At 42.2% G+C, this 20,268-nt stretch overlaps 1 protein-coding gene across 1 annotated transcript in view; it reads left to right on the top strand.

Annotated features, from left to right (window-relative positions):
- TGFBR3 (transforming growth factor beta receptor 3) overlaps positions 1–20,268 on the top strand; it is a 161,133-nt gene that overhangs the window by 49,352 nt on the left and 91,513 nt on the right. The window contains exon 3 of the mRNA XM_048497042.1: positions 13,791–13,975. Within this exon, the coding sequence (XP_048352999.1) occupies positions 13,791–13,975 (185 nt within the window). The remainder of the gene's footprint in view (positions 1–13,790; positions 13,976–20,268) is intronic.

The following is a 20,268-nucleotide window of genomic DNA, read 5'->3' on the forward strand; positions in this document are numbered from 1 at the left end:
TTATATTCTAATAATAAAGTGAGCCTGTATTTTTCTGGGGCTGTCTTTTCACAAGACATCCCTATGGCCAGGAACCTTAACTTTTGCAGTTCCCTCATCCTGGCAGCAAGCAGTGCTTCTCTGTAGCTTGGAGCTTATTCAAAATACATCAACACAGTTTGCTTATTGATTTCAATTAGTGGAACATGTTCAATAGAAAACTGGAATGTATATTATGCATTTCTTAGAGTAGCCACTAGATGGAGATAGTTTGAGATACCAAAATTTACAAGGGATTGAGGGGGAAATGAATGTAGGGAATCAAGGGAGGACGAAGTCTGGTTAAGAGGAGTTATTTTCATTGTTTATGTTTCCTGACTATGCCTGTAAGGTTGAGCCCAGGGACAGATGATCTAAAAAGCCCAGCTGAACTGAGCAATGCCAACTTTAGATTCCTAATGTTGAGATGCATATGAAATTGGGTCTATCGGACTATCAGTTAGCTACCAAGCCCCCCACCCCCAGAATCTCTGTAAATATCTCTGTGACTTTGTGGTTCTCTGATAACCCTCCTTCTTGCATCTAAACCTGTGTCAAAATGGACTGTTTTCCTTTATTTTTGGGGGTGGGTGGGAGTTTAAACATTTTAAATAAACTTCACTCTGGTATATAATAGAGGCACGAACTGAACAGCAAGAGACAAAGGACTCTTTTCCTTCAGCTGTTAGCCTAAGGAGTTTTGAGAAAGATCTGTGAGCAGAATGAGAAAGGAAGATCTATTGTTCATATTGGGCCCCTATTGGTGAGATAAGCAGAATATAAACAAAAACGATTATGTTCATATAATGATTATGAAACATATAATGAAAACCTTGTTTGAATTTGTCATTTAATTGCTGTGTGATGTGAACTCCTCTTTCTGGGGTCTACCTGACCCTTCAGGAGAAGTTTGTTTGACGGTCGTCTCCTTTCAACTTACTAATTTTTTTCCGCTCAGTTCATGTTAAGTTGTGACATCCTTGCCTCTTTAAGCAAAAGGGTTAGGAAGAAGGGGGGGGGGGGACCTTCTAAAAGAGATTCAGATCCAAAATGGATTTTTACATTCATTTCCAAAAGGGGTGATGCTAGAAATATACCAGCAGTGGGCAAGATTAGACTGTGTTTATTATGACCAACATAAAATGTTTTGTCAACATGATTAGAGTCAGTGTAAGAGGCTTATTTAGAGACCAGCTGATATGGCTACAACCCAAGATAACAAGTTGTAGTTGAATTTCTGAACTAGCAGGGTATGGGTAGACACAGAACAGTATGTGGGGAAAGCTGGAGAGCTTCATTATTCCTGGTATCATTCATGTCATTAAAGAAACGTGGAAAACAAACTTTCAAATTAAATTCCTTTTGTGTTTCAAAGTGAAGTTTAACTTCCTGGCCATCTTGGTCTTCTCCTTCCGGATACAGCACGATGGAATCCACATTCTTAATATGATCAGCTGCTTGGGGATCCTGTTAAGTAAAAAATTGTCATTTTTTTTTTGTTTGCAGCTGCTTTTCTGCAGCTGCTGCTTCTTTTCAGTACTCCAGAAACAATAACAGGAATTAGTTCTCTTAGCTTTATGATGTCTTGGATTTTGAACTAACAAGCCCATTTCAATTTGCTGCTCAGGCAGGCAGGTTTGTATTATGAAACTGGAGAAGTTGTGCCAATAACCTTAAAAAGAATATGAAGGGTATCAAGGGTGCCTGTTTTTGTTTGACAGTTCCCTCAAATATGACTTTTCTGCAACTGGATGATTTGAAGACAAGATTATTCAAAAAGTTTTGTTTTTTAAACTGCTTTAAAAAATCCTGAATACTCACAGCTAAAGCAGAATAAATTACTCAGTATGATCTACCTTATAAACTCGTGTATAAGCCGAATTTTTCAGCCTTTTTTAGGCTGAAAAATGCCCCCCCCCCTCGGCTTATATGCGGGTCACCCCCTCCCCCCTGCGCAGAGCCACAGCACTTACTTATGAGTGGTGAAGCCTCGTCCCCCTCACTAACTCACGCTTTCTTTCTTGCAGGCTCAAAAGTTTAAGGTGCTGTTTCAGGGAAGCTGCCGGCTTTCTTTCTTGCAAGCTCTAAGCCTACCGGGGCTTTGCCTCGAGGCAGCCTGTCTATAGTTTTCTTAAAGGGCAATGCTGCAGCATTGCTGGCACAAGAAAACCATAGATGAAACTCGAGGCAACTTCTCAGACAGACCTCAACGCCTTAAACTTTGAGCCTGCAAGAAAGAAAGCGTGAGTTAGTGAGGGGGAGGAGACATTCTCTGGTTCACTTTCTCCTGCTTTCAGCCACTTTCCTCTTCCCAGACCCGTGCGCGCCGCCTCACCCCTCCTTAAAAAGCTGTCCAAAGGCTTCTGGGGCGCTGCTTTCCTCCAGCTGTGGCTCCTTTGCCGGCTCAGCACCCTGCCTCCTGATGGATCTTTCCCACCCTTGGCTTATACGCAAGTCAATAAAATTTCCCAGTTTTTTGAGGTAGAATTGGGTGCCTCGGCTTATATGCGGGTCGGCTTATACGTGAGTATATACGGTATGTTTAGCTTAGTTTAGTTTAGCTATGTTTAGCTAGTCTCTAGGTTACCAGGCAGGTAGTTTTCAGAAAAAAGGTAAGTTGCCTCTGTACTCTGCTCGTAGATCAATTAATCTATCATATTTCTAGCCCTTCTAGCTTTGGCAATTTGCTTGAAAGTTCACAGTTCATGGGAATGCCTGCTGCTCAATCTTGGATACCCAAGAAGTGGCTCCAAGGGGGCGGGGGGGGGGTGCATGACGCATCGGGCAGGCGCCCCTGTGGGGGTGTGGTGAGGGGGTTCAGGGGATGAGCCGGGGTTTTCCAGGGCGGGGCGGAGGACGCACCAGTGCACCGGACGCTTTTCCCACTTACTACGCCTCTGGGTGGCTCAATAAGATTTCCAGGTTTTTAAAGCTGGACTTCAGTGCCCTACATAGATCCACCTCCATACTAGCAAAGCCAGAATAAATTGTTCACTATAACCAATTGTCAAAATAAATGGAAAGCTTTGCAAAATTTGAATCTAATAATTTGAATTTTCTTTGGCACAGAATGTTTATTAATTTTTACACATGACCCTGTTAGTAGCCTTGGGGATGGGCAGGTTAAAGTACGTTTAAGTAATATACAGTGAGATTCTTTTGGAAGAGGCAGGATTGAGACAAAACGATGGAGCTGATCTCCTGTATTTGGAGTGGTTCCAACAAAGGCCTAGTAGTACTGGTGGGACGAAGGGGATCCCTTCAGTGTGAGGACAGTGTGAGGCTGCTGCTTGCAACATCGGTCACTTGCCTCTGGGGTTATTTATACATCCACCGTCAACATCTCTTCCTGGACACTCATCATCATTTAGTGCAGATTTTCTCAAGTTAAGGTTTGGAGAGGGACAGCTTTTCAGCATGAATTGCAGCCATTGCTAGCCAGATCCCAAATGGCCAATGTATTGGGCAGATGGTAATTTGTATCTTTTCAAAAATGACAGCGTAAGTATCCCTGTTGCCGCAAAGCCTGCTGTTTCCAACTTTATTTTCTTTTTGAAAGAAAGCTCTTGAGTCTGACACTCTCACCATGTGGCACTGCAGCATTCTCACTTGTGAAGTCCCACCAATAAATTTGTGCTTTCCTCCTAAAAGCAATGGATCCCACTGGAGCAATCTTTAGATTTTGGGAGAATCCAGTAAGATGTAGTTAATGTACTCTGGAGGCTGCAGCACATATTTGTGAAATTTGTTTAACTTGGTCATGCCTTTTTCTGTAGACAGCCCTGCAGAAAGCTCTGTGGAAATGGCGCATTCTGTATTGGCCATTATTAGAATAAAATTGACTGTAGTTACAGCTTGGCCTCCAGGTTATAATACCCCCTCCTCTTCTCACATCTCTGTATTATTGCTGTGCAACACACGCTAATCATTACATGCTGGGTGATATGGGAAATCAGAGTGAAATTATATTCAATACCTTCCAGATGTCATTCTCAGAATGGTGTATTTTTACCAAATACATAGAATGGGGGATGTGAAGGAGGAATGCTGGGCTTTTTCGTGGAAAAACTATGTTGCATAACAGCAGCCATCCTGGATTGCTGTGCATTGCATAGGATTGTGTCCTATACACATCCCCCGGCTTCATGAACAAGAGAATAACTTAGGGCAACAAAGATGCACATAGTAGGGTACATATTTTTAAGTCTGTCCATTTGGCAATGGTGAAGTTGGGAGAGGGGAGAAATCTCACAGGGCTGTGATGCCATAGAGTCTTTTCTCTAAACCAGCCAGTTCCTCTAGGGCAGAGGTCTGCCCAATTGGCCATGCTGGCAGGGGCTGGTGGGAATTATAGTCCATGAACATCTGGAGAGCCGCAGGTTGCAGACCCCTGCTCTAGGGGCACTAATCTTGGAAGCCTAGAGTTCAATTGTAATTCTGGGAGAACTCCAGGCCCCACCTGGAGGTTGGCAACGCTTCCTGCCCCTTTATTTCATTGCCGCCCGTATAGTCATGAGATTGTCATTAAGCCAGAAAAATCCTAGTATGCCTTGGTTCAGCTGTGGATCGACAGATAATTGCAAATTGTTCAGGCAACAGATTCACCAGTTTTTTCCCAGCAACGCATTTGTAGGCTTATCAACCAATCAATTTTGCTGCACTCAGCCATAGGCCTTTACAATCTACAAGAATCTAAAAACACATAAAGAATCTAAAACATGCATTCAACATATTAAAAATTAAATCTACTGACATCCATATAATCATAATTTCTTAGTTGTAACACTCTTGAAGATTCTTCATATAGCCAAATATATAAACCAGAGAGATAAGAGACCCTTCTAACCATTTATAGCCAGGGTGTCCAACTCAGGCGCTTCGGATGTTCATGGGCTACCATTCCCATCAGCCCCTACTGATTGTAAGCTCAGCAAAAGAAAATGGTTCAATTTATTCAGTGGATATCTTTGCCCTGATTTTTCTGGCAGCCATATCAAAGAGTGCCATTCTATGGGTAACCAAAGAATCCACATCTGATAATAAATATTTTTTCCTAGATTCAATATATAAAGGACAAGCCAAGATGTAGTAAGTAATAGTGAGAAAGATCTTCTGAGCTACCACATATACAAATATATTGTGCCAGTGTTTTTTTTTTGTGAGTAACTTTGTGGGCATAGTTTGGAAATGCAATGAGGTGAATGGTATTCTAAGATTGTATGCCAATTGGCCATGCTGGCAGGGGCTGATGGGATTTGTAGTCCATGAACATCTGGAGAGCCGCAGGTTGCAGACCTGTGTCAGACAAATAAGGAGCTCTGAGATGGTCGTTTTTTTAAAAAGTTCTTGTACCGGGCGGGGGGGGGGGGCAAATTTTGAGTGAACAGTTACATGGCTGTCAATTAGGTCGTCTTTATTTTATTATTATTATTAGTAGTAGTAGTATTAGTATTAGTATTAGTATTATTAGTATTAGTATTAGTATTAGTATTATTAGTATTAGTATTATTCGTATTATTATTACTAGTATTATTATTATTATTATTATTATTATTAGTAGTAGTAGTAGTAGTAGTAGTAGTAGTAGTAGTAGTATTTATTGGGTTTATAGACCGCCCTCCCCCGGAGGGCTCAGGGCAGTGAACAACATATAACAGAGCACAATAATAGATTAAAATCCAATAAATATAAGTTAATATGGCTCTAATAAATAAACCCTATCTAATTAAAATACAACATTATTAAAATTAACATTAAACTAACATTAAAACAAGATGGTGCCAGGTTCAGTTCACCCAGAGCCCCAGAGGGGGGATGAGGCGGTGGATCCACTTGATGTTATAAATAAAGGAGAGGGAGGAGAGGGAGGGGGCCCCTATCAACGGCTAGGCTCCCCAAAGGCCCGCTGGAACAGCTCTGTCTTGCAGGCCCTGCGGAACTCAACAAGATCCCGCAGGGCCCGAACAGCCAGTGGGAGAGAGTTCCACCAGGCGGGGGCCAGAGCTGTAAAGGCTCTGGCCCGAGTGGAAGCCAGCCGTATCATTGAGGGGCCAGGAATCACCAGTAGGTTGGCCTCTGCCGAACGCAGAGACCGATTCGGGACATATGGGGTAAGTCGGTCCCGCAGGTACGTAGGTCCCAAGCCGCGTAAGGCCTTAAAGGTTAACACCAACATCTTGAAAATGATTCGGTATTCTACTGGCAACCAGTGCAGACGGCGTAACACAGGCGTGATGTGTTCTCTCATGGCACCCCCTGTGAGCATACGAGCCGCCGCATTCTGGACCATTTTTAATCTCCGAATCAGACGCAAGGGAAGGCCCACGTAGAGCCTGGAGGTGACTGTTGCATGGACCACAGTGGCCAGGTCAGCTTGGGAGAGGAAGGGGGCCAGCCGTCGGGCCTGACGAAGATGGTAAAACGCGACCCGGGTTATATGGGCCACCTGGGTCTCCATTGAAAGAGACGAATCCAGGTGGACCCCCAGGTCGTGAACAGAGGGGGCCGGTGCCAATATAGCCCCCTCCCACACCGGCGGCTGAAACCCCCCCACCTCCCCCTCGCGCCTCAACCAGAGGATCTCCGTCTTCGATGGATTCAGTTTCAACCTGCTCTGTCTCAACCAACCAGCAACGGCCTCCAAACAATGCTGGAGAGCTGCAGGGGCGGCGGTCGCTCCCCCCTCCATCAACAGGATGAGCTGGGTGTCATCAGCATATTGATGACACGTCAGCCCAAAGCTCCGCACCAACTGAGCAAGGGGTCGCATGTAGATGTTAAATAACAGCGGGGACAGCAGCGCTCCCTGAGGCACACCACAATGAAGTCAGCACCTCCGGGATGCTTGGTCCCCACACCACACTTGCTGTGTCCGGTCCCGGAGAAACGAAGCAATCCATTCAAGGACAGTGCCTCGCACCCCGGAAGCGGCCAGGTGGTGGGTCAAAAGATCGTGATCGACCACATCAAACGCTGCGGTTAGATCTAACAAAACCAGCAGTGCCCATCCGCCTTGGTCTAGTTGTAAGCTTAGCAAATCCGTGACGGCGAGGAGAGCAGTCTCCGTCCCGTGCCCAGCACGGAAACCGGACTGGAAGGGATCAAAAGATCCATTTATAGATCCATTCTTGCAGATCAGAGTTGCTCCCCAAAGACTGGAACAGATAATCTGTGATAGTGTATTGGAAAACAATGTTCTCAAAAAACTTATGAGCCTTATTGTTATTTAGCAGTAACTGAAAACTCTGCTTACTGGTTGCATCAGTGTTGCTGGAATGTTTTTCCCCAGGTTTTTTTCTAGACTGAGCAAAGATCTAATTCTGTCTTCATCAGGGATGTGGTAGTCGCTTTATAGTGAATGTACTTCTCCAACCTTTCATTTTGAATTTTTAGATGATTGTTTAAAAAATGAACCGTGGGCAAGTTTCAGCATGTTTATAGTGACATCACTGTTTGGGCAACGTATCTGAGCTTTAAACATTTTTCAGTGTGGCCAATGGAAATCTTGCCCATCAAATTGAATCTGACGGCTGTGTGAAATCATATGTAAGTAGCTGTTAGTGTAAGTGATCATTTCTTGAGCCGTGAGCACACGTCTTGGTGGAGAATCAAAATCATTGCCTTTAATGCGTACTGGAAGAAGGGTTTTCTATTAATTGCGCTAGTAAGCAAAGGGAAATTTTAGTAGTTGCTGATTTGTGGGGAGACAAGCACAGGATGTACCTTGCAAATATAACTTTTGCAGATTTTACATTGTAGCTGGTACATGGTTTGTCAATGGACAGGTAAATGGATAAAGCCATGGAGGTTTTGTTCAGATGTTGACTGAAGTTAACAGAAGAAAATGACTCATAATGGATGGGCAGGCATAGTTTTGCATATTGTGCATGCTTGTACATACATGGAGTTGTGAGAATATAGTGGGCTGTCAGTAACTTGACAATCATCATTCTGGTAAGTCACATCACAGATGCACAGTAGCACAAAGCAGGACTACATTAATGAATAGTTTTACTTCAGTATTAACAAGAGCACTTTTGAAGAAGAAGAAGAGGAGGAGTTTAGATTCATACCTTCCTTCCTCCTCTGTAAGGAGTCTCAAAGTGGCTTACAAACTCCTGTCTTCTTTTCCCCCAAACAGACACCTTGTGTGGTAAGTGGGTGCTGAGAGAGTTCTGAATGAACTTTGATTAGCTCAAGGTCACCCAGCAGGAATGTAGGAGTGGGGAAACAAAACTGGTTGAATAGACCAGAGTCTGCCACTCATGTGGAGGAGTGGGGAATCAAACCCAGTTCTCCAGATTAGATTGCACCTACTCTTAACCACTGGCTCTGGATTTTGGAATCCATGTTTCCCTGGCTCTGGATTTTGGAATCCATGTTTCCCTGGAAGTTTGTTTTCTGAACCCACTGACAACTTGCCTTCTTCCTTGAGGAGTGCTACATTCCAGTAGGCAGTTAACATTTGCCTTCACTTACTAGCTTTTCTTACAAATGAAATTGTCAGTGCTCCATAACCCTTCATTAACAAGGGTTTCCAGCATCAATACTGTGAATGAGTGACCTTGTGGGTAAATGAGTACACAGATGGGAAATAGAAATGAACAACTGAGGTGAAAAAGTACCGCTACACTAAATTTGGACTGAGTCAGGATTCCTTTATCTACCTTATTTTCCTAACACCTTTCCTTACATATTGTTTTCTATTTTATACTGTTTATGCCAAATAAAGGCTAAATGAATGAATATTGTTTTCTTACCATATCTTGTGGCCTTTATGCAACTCCTGAGCCCTTATGGCTATGTTCCCATACCGGATAGCTCTCTTGATGAAGAACATTATTGTCTTTTAATGGTTTGTGCATCAGCAAGAAAATGTATTTGCTGAGCAATAGTCTGTTGCTACCTTGGTGCTCAACCAGTTATTAAGTGTACCTTAGCAGTTTTTTAAAGCCGTATCTTCCTAATTCTTCTCCAAAGGCTATGCCCTTTTTTGTTATACAATATAGCATGAATAATTATAGTCTGTATAACTATTTTAGATGTTGATCATCAGCTGGTCTGATGTGTGCAAGGTAGACTTCATATGTAACCAGCAAATGATCACTATCATGTAATATATGGTTGCAGAAAGGAATAACCCTTTCACTATACTTTCGTGGGGGCTTAATCTCTGAGAGCCTTGTGTTTGAGGCTGTGGCATGCATACACCCTGCCCTTTGTATAGTGCATGGGCCCCCAGCATGGTGCCCAACATCATTCTTGGTACTCAAATGTTTTTAGAACGTAGTCAGGCCATGTAGGACTTTGCCCAGCTAGGCTTCAGACTGGCCGCTGAAGATTGGATTGACTGAGTTGATTTTTTTTTACAAAGTTGTTTTGATAGCTGCCACCACAATACAATGATCTTCACTACATGACTGAAGGTAAGCAGTGGTAGCCATTTTATGATTGCAAGTCCAGAGGTGCCTGCAGGCTTGAAAAGTTGTTTTCCCCTGTTTCTTTAAAGAATTGATTATGGTCATTCCTTTACATGGGAGAAGGGAAAGGAGTAACCTCTGAGGCACTGCTGGAGTGAAGGTAAAACCTGAGATCTGTTTTGATCCCTCTTGTCAAATCTGTTAACTATTCTGTCAGACAAAGAAAAGAAATGCATTCAGAAATACCAGTGGGATATGTCATAAACCAGCTTCTCTACTCTGATTGACCCCAGCCACTGAGAACCAATCCTGTCTTGTCCTGCTACGTAGGCCCTTCCTCAGGTCTATTTGTAGAATGGTACAGAATGTTAGAACTAATGTGTATATGTATGCAGTACACACATACACACACACATATGTAATGCATCCTATAAACCCTCTATCTTGGTGAGTCAGTGTGAACAATGCAAATTAGTTTGTTGCTTTCTATTTTAAAAAATAAATGATCCAGTCATAGCAAAGACTGGCAGACTTGGCCATTTTTTTACTTTATTGTCTGTTAATTATTGATTAACGTTCACTATTTGTAAATCTCCCTTTTTCATATCCAAAACATAATGCAGAATAAAAGCTAGCAATGAAACCCTTTATAGTAGAACAATATTACAGGATTACAAGGATATGAAATACAAGCTGAAATCCATAACACATCTGATCCAGGTGCTGCTAAACTTGATGGAAGAGATAAGTTGTTGCCTACCTCATGAAACCCATTAATGTTGCAGCAGAACAAACCTGCTTGGCAAGTATACTCTACAATTCCCATTCATTGCAGGAAAAATCCAAATTCTCACATTTTCCTATGGGCAGGTGTTGTGGTAAAGAAATGCAGGATACCTTGATTAACACACAAGAGGGGCTGGCTCCCAGATAGCTCACACTTTTTACTAGGAATGAAGCCATAAACTTCTTGGATTTCAGGCTGAGAGTAGATGGTGTATCTTTGTGTATTTAGATAACAGGATGAAATAGACCATACCTGCTAGGAAGAAGAAACATAGGCTGCTGTTTTCACTATCCCAGGTAGGACCCCACCCGCCCAACGGCTCAATCCAGAGCCGTTGGGCGGGTGGGGTCCACACCACTCCAGCGCCACCCTGACCCCTCCAGAGGGCTTTCCTGCAGTGTGTGAAACCCTGAAAGGTTGAAAAAGGAGAAAAGGCAAGAATGCCCTGTAATGGAGAATAGAGGTACACTGTGAAAATTGCACCTTCATCTTCACCAGCATCTCCACTGGTGTGGCAGGGCCAAGTGGGCTCTGGAGGCTGACTAACTCTGTCCCCTGGAACACCAGCATAGCTTGGGGAGGCATGTGGGCATTTGCGCAAAGCCGAAAGGGTGTTGCAGCTGGGTGTTGCTGGGCAACACAGTGGCTGGGTGCTGCCAGATTTGCCCCTGTACCACCTCCAAAGGGGGATTCCACCCCCACCTGGATTGGGCTGCCCAAGTTGGTGATGTGGATAATTGGATATGTAGTATTACTGAATAAAGTTGTAGGGCAACACACACAGGAATTCAAACCTAATTCCAGGATAGATCATGGAGAAACCCTCCAAATGAAAGGATTTGTCCTGAGAGATTAAGGACCACTCTGTATAGGGGCCCTTTTTCCCTATAAGAAGCTCCCTCTCCCAGTAACCAGTGTTCACTGAACACCTCTCTGTCTGTTGATTTTGTCCCCAACATGTTGTTCTTTCTTCTACCAGAGCTAAGTGCGAGTTGCTCAGCTCTGTTCATTGGACCTTTCTGTTCCAAGATCAGGTGACTATAAGCCTTACTCCCCAAATTTCCTTCATCTATTCCAAATCTATCCTCTCAGCACTGCTTGTATCCTAGGACTGAGTGTGTGTTCTGCTGCTTGTTTATTGTGTGCTCCTATTATTCCTAAATAAATTTGTTAAACTTTATTTTGCTGTCCTATGGATTTCTTTCAAAACCTGACCTTAATATACATAGGCAACAAAGATCTCGAGCTTGCCCAAGCTTTTGGTGAGCCACATGTCTGCTGTCACTAATTTCCCCACTCTAAAAGAGACAGACTCCCACCATTTTGAGTAACATCCTTATTAGATGGGGACAGGGTACATGTTTGTGTGTGGCAGCTCACATATGCACACGCAGTCTGTACCTGCACCTCAGAAGAGGGAACAGAGTTTCAGTTGTGGTGGCTAACTGACCAAAACCAGTGGGTGGGGGTGGGGGTAAATCCGAGCCTCCTCTTACAAACACAGATTTCCTATAGCCTTTTGGGTACTCTTTGTCCAGAATAATGGGGTAGAAGTAAAAGATCATCACAAGGGGGAACTGAAAAAGTTTTGCCCTTAAGCAAGGCTCTTTCTCTGCTTAACCTTTCTCACAGCATTATTGTAAGTATAATATGGAAAATGCGGAAGCCATGCATAGTCTCCTGAACTTCTGGAAGAAGGATGCAATAAAAATATGCAAGATGAATGTTCTCTGCTTTTAACTTGCATTCAACTCTGTGCATTACTTTCTGACTTGGCATTTGTGGGGTAGGAGTTAAAAGCATAGTCATTCTTCAGTAACCTCTAGGATAAAAAAACATACAAAACCTCTGGGCTATCGCTTGTGTGTAGACATGGAGGAGGAGGACTGTTTTTCATAAACATTTGCCTTGCTTTTGCTTCCTGCAGATGTACTTCATATGTAAACTCCTCCACATGCTGCAGCTGTCAGGCAGTCTTGCTAAACAACCATGCTGCTTTGATACAGGACAAATAGAGTGCTGCTACAATGCAGAGATTACTAGAAAGGGCTTATACTGTATTTGGAGCTAGAAGTCTGTTGTCAGTTTAGATAACTGTTGTTGGACCTAATAATCCAGGCAGAAAGACATACCTATTTGTTCAGTGATTAATGCCTGCAGGATTGTGGCAGTTTATCTGAGTGGTGTTTGCAGTGCTGATCGGTGCAGGATCAATTCAAATGTAGTAGGAACATTAGTGTTGTCCCCTCCCCCCCCAGATTTGTAATTAGAGGAACTGAGAGCATCTCAATGTAGACGTTTTGATTCCACTCCCTACCCCACCCAACCCCATTCCTCTCTTTCTTAAGAGCACCTTAATTGGGCTGGTGAACTATTACTTTGTATTTCACAGAATGCTGAGTGATTTTTATTTCACATGAGTAGAGACATAATCATTATCTCTTCACAGCAGAGGTGTAGCTACAAGGGGACTGGGGTGTGTGCGTTGCACCAGGCGCGCGTCGGGGTGGGGGAGCAAAAATTTCAGGGTTTTTTTGTATTTTTAGTGTTTTTCAGTTTGTGGCCTGCAGGGAGTGCAGTTTTAGGCTAGCAGCACCAAAATTTCAGGGAGTTTTCGGGGGACTCTCCTGATGATACCACCCAAGTTAGGTGAAGTTTGGTTCAGGGGGTCCAAAGTTATGGACTCCCAAAGGGGATGCCTCTATCCCCCATTGTTTCCAATGGGAGCTAATAGGAGATGGGGGCTACACCTTTGAGAGTCCATAACTTTGGACCCCCTGAACCAAACCTCACCAAACCTGGCTGGTATCATCAGGAGAGTCTCCTAAAGATACCCTGAAATTTTGATGCTGCTAGCCTAAAAACAGCGCCCCCTGCGGGCCTAAAACTGAAAGAACACTAAAAATACAAAAAACACAAACAAATATGGGGGGGGGGGAGCAAAACTCAGATTTCGTACCATTTTCCCTAGCTATGCCTCTGCTTCACAGGTAAAGATATGGAGGTGGGAATCTATTTGCTGTGATCATCCATAGCATAGAGTTTCAAGCTAAAGTTGATTTTTGATATTTTGATCCCAAGTCCAAAGGATAACTGGTGAGGCTGTCTGTTTTGGGGTAACCAATGTGACACAGATGCATATTAGTGAGATAGCTAATACAATAAGTAGCATGATTTAGAAGAATGTATCACAGAGGTAGAGGTCAGAGAAATGAGCCTATAGTAATAATCCTATGTGATTTTCATTAACATTGGTGAAATGTTCATCTCATTGGGGGTATAAGATTTAAGTTTAGTTTTCTATTGATTTCAAGAGATGGAAATGAGACTTTATTTTCCCAGGACTGAATCTATTTATTTTTAATATTTGATCCTGTTCCCGATTATCATCATCATTATCATAACTGTCATTATGTTATATTGTATATTATTGTCATAGCATCTTCAGCAACTTCTTGGCAAAAAAGAGAATTTCAAATAGCCTCTGGGTGTTTAAAGCTGCTGCCCAAATTTAGCTTGCTAATAACACCCCCCACCATTATGCTTATTTCTCATTTATTCTGCAGGTCCTGTGCCTGTGAATGAGTGCGTCTTGTCACCTGTCAACAGCTCCCACCCCGTCCAAGCCTTGCTGGAGAGTTTTACAGTCTTATCTGGCTGTGCAAGTCAAGGAACTGCTGGGTTACCACAGGAAGTCCATGTTCTCAATCTGCGAAGTCCCGAAGAAGGCATTGGCCACCATGAAAGAGAGGTAAAGGAGAAACTCTAGTGTGGCTTATAGGGTTGGTTGAACTTTGTGGGGTGTGGGAGAGCTTCAGGCAATTTTACCTCCATAGTTATCTGGTAGGTACTGGGGGTAAGTGGGAGGGATTTTGGAATGAACCTTTCAAAGGCACACTATATTTCACTAAACCGGGCTTAGTCTGAAGTAAGAACCAAAATGGTGGTGCTGAGTCCTAGAGAATAAGTATGCCCATTTTTTTGTTTTTTAAATGAGAAGGTTCTTTGAGTGTGAGGACTTAGAGATGAGCTTAGCTCTTAAGTTGCTTGTCATTTCTCTTTTCCAAATTTCCCATAACTTCCTCTGTGGAATTACATTCACACACTAATCCTTGCAGGCATGTGACTAACTTCAGGAGGAAAATGTAATTTGGACTGTAAAAATAATAAACAGGGGAAAAGGTACCCTCTCTGTTCTAAGTTCCATCCCTTCCATGGTGTGTTACACACATTTGAATGTAGTATTCAGCTAATTTCTTAGCCTGAATCGTCCAAATATCTTTGGCATCATCTTCCAGCTCTTCAGATTTACAGAACAATTGGCTCATTTCTAATATGTTTAATTGTATTTTAAATATGAAAGAAGAAAGGAGAATAAAGAACAGAAATTTTAATTGGAGGGAGGGCCATGCTTTCCGCAAAGCCTGTGTAAGGAAAATGTGTTGTAAATTATCTTCAGTATTTTTGGAGATTTGCCACTGCCACTATTAAGTTTATTTTCCTTTAGCCCTGGTAATGTGCCTTCAGTTCTTAACTGATGTGGAATGTAGTTCTGATAGCAAATGCTGCTGATTTCTATAGTTCTTGAGCACTGTGTAAGTGACTTATTAATTCAAATTTCACATTGATGGGCTCGAAGAACATTTGTTCTGGTTGCTCTGAAAAGATGCAACACAAATGAGGAGAAAAAGAAATGTCTTGCTGTTAACTTGCATAGTATTGTGAAAACTGATCAAAGTAGGCTGACAGTTAAGAGAGCAAGAGAAAACAATTCATGACATGCTAGCATTTGAGCTCTAAAAATACTCCTTGAAGAAGTACTGTGTTATTATCTGAATGTAAGAATTTGAAAATGCAGAGACAGAGAGGGAGACAGAGCAGGGTACTCAGCAATCCATTCAAGTAGCTTTGATCCTAGTCTGGAGTTCATCACAATATATCCTGTCACTTCTAAGTGTGTTTAACATTGTGGGCTTAGTATGGAGAACTTTCTCAGTACCATCTCTCAAATTAGGATATCATGTTGTTACATGGATGTCTCTGTGGTGCTGTAGAGGAACTTGACTACACAAATATAGACACAATCCTTGTTAAGAATCTTGGCTACTGGGAAAGGAACAAACCCCATGTGAGCACACACACCCTTCGGTAGGTGCTGTCATTGGGGGGCCTCCCTGCCCCTACTCCAGTCCTTTGTGCTGCAAATCCTCAAAAGGGGAGCTGGGGGTATTCTTGTCACTCCTGGTGGTTTGATTCCCCAGGTCTACCAGTATCTAGACACCAACTTCCTCCCTGGCCTCCTCACCCCTCCCTTACAATTGAAAAAATAATTTAAACCACTGCTGAAGACCTCATTTGGACAAGTCAGTGAAATATGAATTTTAGCATACATTGAAAAGGCAACATCAGCAGTGAGCAAGATTAATTTCTGGTTCCTTTTACAAAGCACATTAACACCAGGGCCACTCCAGTGGGAGAGAATTGGGTATGCTTAGGTGTGCCTGTCATTTTGCTGGAGCCCAGGGTGCTCTCAGATAATGCAGTGGTATTGACTCTTACTGCATTTGCTGACTACTATTCCAGATCTTTACATGGTTGGAGAAATATACAGACTATAGAAATAAATTCTGATTTCATTTTTCCTTCTGCAAGAGATAGATTTTTGTGAATATTCAGCTCTAAATCACTGGCTGGGTTCAAGCACAAGGCAACTTGCCTTGCTTCATAGGCTCACCTAAGCAGATTCTTTTCCAAGAAAAGTTTTCCAAATTGGTCTTTCCTGTGTTTTTCAGAGTGTTATCTAGCAGCCTCTTGTGTACTGTTGTGCAGCATGTTCAACATCCGCAATCTCTCATTTGTTTCCCGTATCCTTCAAAAAGGCGAGTGGTTATAGCCTTTGGAGATAGCTGCTGAGAAAATGAACAGGAAACGAGAGAGGCTTGCTGGCGACACTGGAGAGCATACGCGTATAAACAAATGGCTTACATCAAGTTTTTTGCTTACAGGTTAGAAGTTGGAAAACAAAGTGGAGCAAAGGTTATCTTTAGACTCATTGTAAAATTTGAGGCTTAGTGCCCAGTTGTGTCAACGGGAGTCATGGTCTCCATCACCTCACATTGAAAGTAGAATTGGTTCATCCGTAGGGATTGTTTGCTTCCATTCCATTTAGAAATGTCTATGTTCACTGCACAACTCTTTTAAGAGCTTGGAGAATAAATGTTTTCTTTGTTCTGTCTTGCTTGCATATTGTGGGTGACATTGAAAGATATGTCAAAGAAGGGTTGCATGTGACCTTAGTGATCTCAAGGGCACAGTGTAGGTAGTAGGTATTAAAAATAAGTTTCACCCATCTGCATGTTAGAGATGTGTGGGTTTTTTTGCTCCTTAAACTTGTCACATTATGGTCTCTGCTAAATTACATATGCCTTACATGCTGAGAGGGAGTGTAAATAAGTGCCTTCTTGCAGCAAATCTTTCACAGGCCTCATGCATTAAACATTCTATTACAGTTAGCCTAGTTCTTATAAATATACAACATATTGTGGTTACATTTTTAATACTCTCTGAGAATGTGTAGCAAACAAAAAACATCTCACGCGTAACCACTCAGAGGGGGTCCTTTTTTAATCTTGTTTCAAGCTCAGAAAACCTGCTAAAGTTAATGAAAATTATTTATCCCCAGACAACTGAATATTACTGAGAAACTGAGGCTAAAAATGGTTTGAAAATATATCATAACTGAAATAATGTTTACAAAGGCAGTGCAATACTGTGAAAATTGATAACAAACCAACTGTGAAACTTGGCACCCAAGAGGAATAATTAGAGCTTAGATCTGAACACATTAATGATGAAGGGGTTCTTTATACTTTTTGGGTAGATGTATTGTTAAATCATCCTTAATTGTAGACAGACATCTTTAGTTAGTAAAAGTCAAGTTTAAAAGGCCCAGAGATTCAAATGCAGTTTACAATCAAGAGCCAAAAAAAAAACATTAGCCTCATATGGATAATGTTAAAGAAAATAGCATTTGTGTGTAGTTTGAAAATATTGGCATTTCAGCTACCATTGCATGTGCAATCATCTTTAGGGGTATAACAGTCCCCATTCTCTTAACTAATGAAACAGGTATTTGTTAGTTTTAAGTGCTGAAATACTCTTGCAGCAGTACAGAATTATTTTGGGCCATCCAAAATGCAAGTCCTGTAGTCTTTAAAATGGGGAAGAAGAGTTCCTTGACATGGAATGAAGAGGGTAAAAATGGGGTAAAGTCCCCTGCCTTGGCAGAAAAATAGTATTTATTTTACAGTTTTAGTAACGTTACTTTACAGTTTTGACTTATGTTCATTAGGTGTTCACACTTGTGGCATATTTCATTTAACAGAAAAATATTCCAGTCCTAACATTACACATTATGTTATATTAAATGAGTAGTTAATTAGGAATTAGTAAATAGTAAGTAGAACAGGTATGACATTAATGTTATCAACATTTTAATTGGTCTCAAGAAGGTACGAGGGGAGACTATAGCTTATCTATATGGGGTATTAGGCTTATATGTAAAAGAAATTTAGACTCTCTGAGTTTTGTTCAAATGATACCAAAGCATGCTGAAATGGGATGGCACAGGAAATAGCAGTTAAAGAGGTACGCTTCCATATTCCTGTCACAGAACTAAAAAACACTTGGAATTCTCCCTGCAATTCAACTGTTCATAAATCAGCTTCATTAAACAGTTTCTTTGTATTAAAAAAGCTAGTCATCTTATGTGGAAAAGGAAGATGGTGGTGATTTGAGTAGAGCCTGACCATGAAAGCAGAATTAACAGGACACCACAGTAGTGAGTACCCCTGTTTTCTTCCAGTTCTGAAGGAGTGAACTTCCAGCCTGTGATATAGGAAAGCTCAATGAAATAAAAACTCAGAGCTTCTTGGTATCTTTAGCCATTTCAATTATGTCAAATGGCTATTCATATCTGGGTCTGATGGAAAAAGCTATCCATAGCAGCTTATCTGCATGAACAGCAGACGGCAGAATATCCATCATAACTGAGAAAAGTGTTTTAGCATAATAGGGGAAATAGTTATGCCAAAATTTTTCAAAATTATTGCTTTGGAGGAAAAAAGATATGAGTTTTTGAGAGAAAGTAAAGATGGTAACCAACAAAAACAAGAGGGGCTAAAGATAGGTTTTGTCAAATACTAAAATGCAGATCGTTGAATAAGCTGTTCCCACCATATAAATCCAACTCTTCTTCTTCTTATAGACTCTTATTAAAACAGCCACATTAAAATCAGTGAGCTTGCCTAAAATGGTAAGTTTGGATAAGTGCTGATTCCAGAAAGAATGATTAGACAATATCCTCCATGCTAGGCTACCGTAATGGCCTAATCACATGCCATGCTAGGGCAGACTGACGGCCAATCAGATCTAGCATTCTGTTCACATAGTGGCCAACCAGTTGTCTCTGGTAAGCCTACAATAGTGGGCCTTTCCCCACTCACCGTTTGCTGCGCGCTACTCTTGCCAAGTAGCATGGGGTCCAGCGGCACTCCCCAGTACAGGGGCGACGACAACGCAGCCGCCCCGACTCTGCTGCTCTCGCGCCCCCTCAGCGCGTGTCATTTCTGGCGCTGCTGAAAACGGCGCCTTTTGATGACCCCGCGCAGAGCACGGGGCAGTGGGAAAGCCAGGGAACACAATCCTCAAGCTGAAAAGGTCCACTCCAGATGAAACCGACGTCATTTTTAAAAGTGGGGAAACGGCCAGTGATGGTGAACCTTTTCGAGACCGAGTGCCCGTATTGCAACCCAAAACCCACTTATTTATCGCAAAGTGCCGACACGGCAATTTAACCTGAATACTGAGGTTTTAGTTTAGAAAAAATGGTTGGCTCCAAGGCACGCATTACTCAGGAGTAAGCTTGGCGGTAGTTGGTGGCTTTGCATTGAAGCAACCGTGCAATGCTTTGAATGGGTGAATCACGACCCTAGGAGGGTTTAGAAGCAAGTCCCATTGCCAGCAACTGAGCTTACTCCCAGGTAAAGGATTGCACTTTAGTTCTTCCCATGAAAATCAGTGGGGTTTAACAGCACTTAACAGGGTTACCTACACGTCGTGCCCAGCGGTCCAGGCCAGCCTAGATGTGTGTGTTGGGGGGGGATTTTCGGCCCCCCCCCATGATGAACTCTGTGTGAGCGTGCCCACAGAAAAGGCTCTGAGTGCCACCTCTGGTACCTGTGCAAGCAGAATGGCCTACAAGCAGAATGATTGCAACAGCATCTTCCACATGGCTCTAAATTCAGTTTAATAGCAGCTGCCCATTGATAGTCAACTAACAGTCAATCCTTAAAACACTATCCTGGGAGTAACTGTCATTAAATAGACCTCAGTAGGATTCTGAATAGACTTGCTAGGATTGCACGGTAAATCATGTTAATTTCATGGCCTTTGTATAAATTAACTAGAAAACAAGTGTATTTACCCACGCTCCTTTCTAAACCCAATATATTGAAGGGAAAAGAACATATTGAGGCTTACCATAATGCTATTTAACCCAGTTGATTTGCAAAAGGGATGAGGTTACTATGATGAATGAGTTAGGAAGCTGCTGGTCTTTCATTAACTTGTACAGTGGATAAAAATGATTTCCCCAATCTCATTCCAGAGCACAACTGATTTTTACGTTGTTAACCATACCTAGTATTTGTTGTTGTTGTTGTTGTTGTTTTGATATAAGGTTACACCAATTTCCACTAATTCCCACCCTCTGCAGTTCGGCACTGGGCTGTTTCTGAAGATCCACCCTCTCTGTTGGCTGATTGGGGCAGGTCAGCACCCGAGGATCAGGCCTTGGGAGATCCCTGAGAAGAGTTTTATCACAATGTGCTGAATACAGCAATATGTGGAACTTTGATTCAATTGCTAATGTGCTTGCCAATTGATTTCCTTGATTTTTGCTATATTTCTATTTTTAAAACTACTTCGTGTGGTTCTTTCTACCCAGTGAGTAAGCTGCAAAATTCCCCACACCCAGAGAAGCCT

The sequence above is a fragment of the Sphaerodactylus townsendi genome, linkage group LG05, assembly GCF_021028975.2.
Source record: "Sphaerodactylus townsendi isolate TG3544 linkage group LG05, MPM_Stown_v2.3, whole genome shotgun sequence".
Taxonomy (NCBI): domain Eukaryota; kingdom Metazoa; phylum Chordata; class Lepidosauria; order Squamata; family Sphaerodactylidae; genus Sphaerodactylus; species Sphaerodactylus townsendi.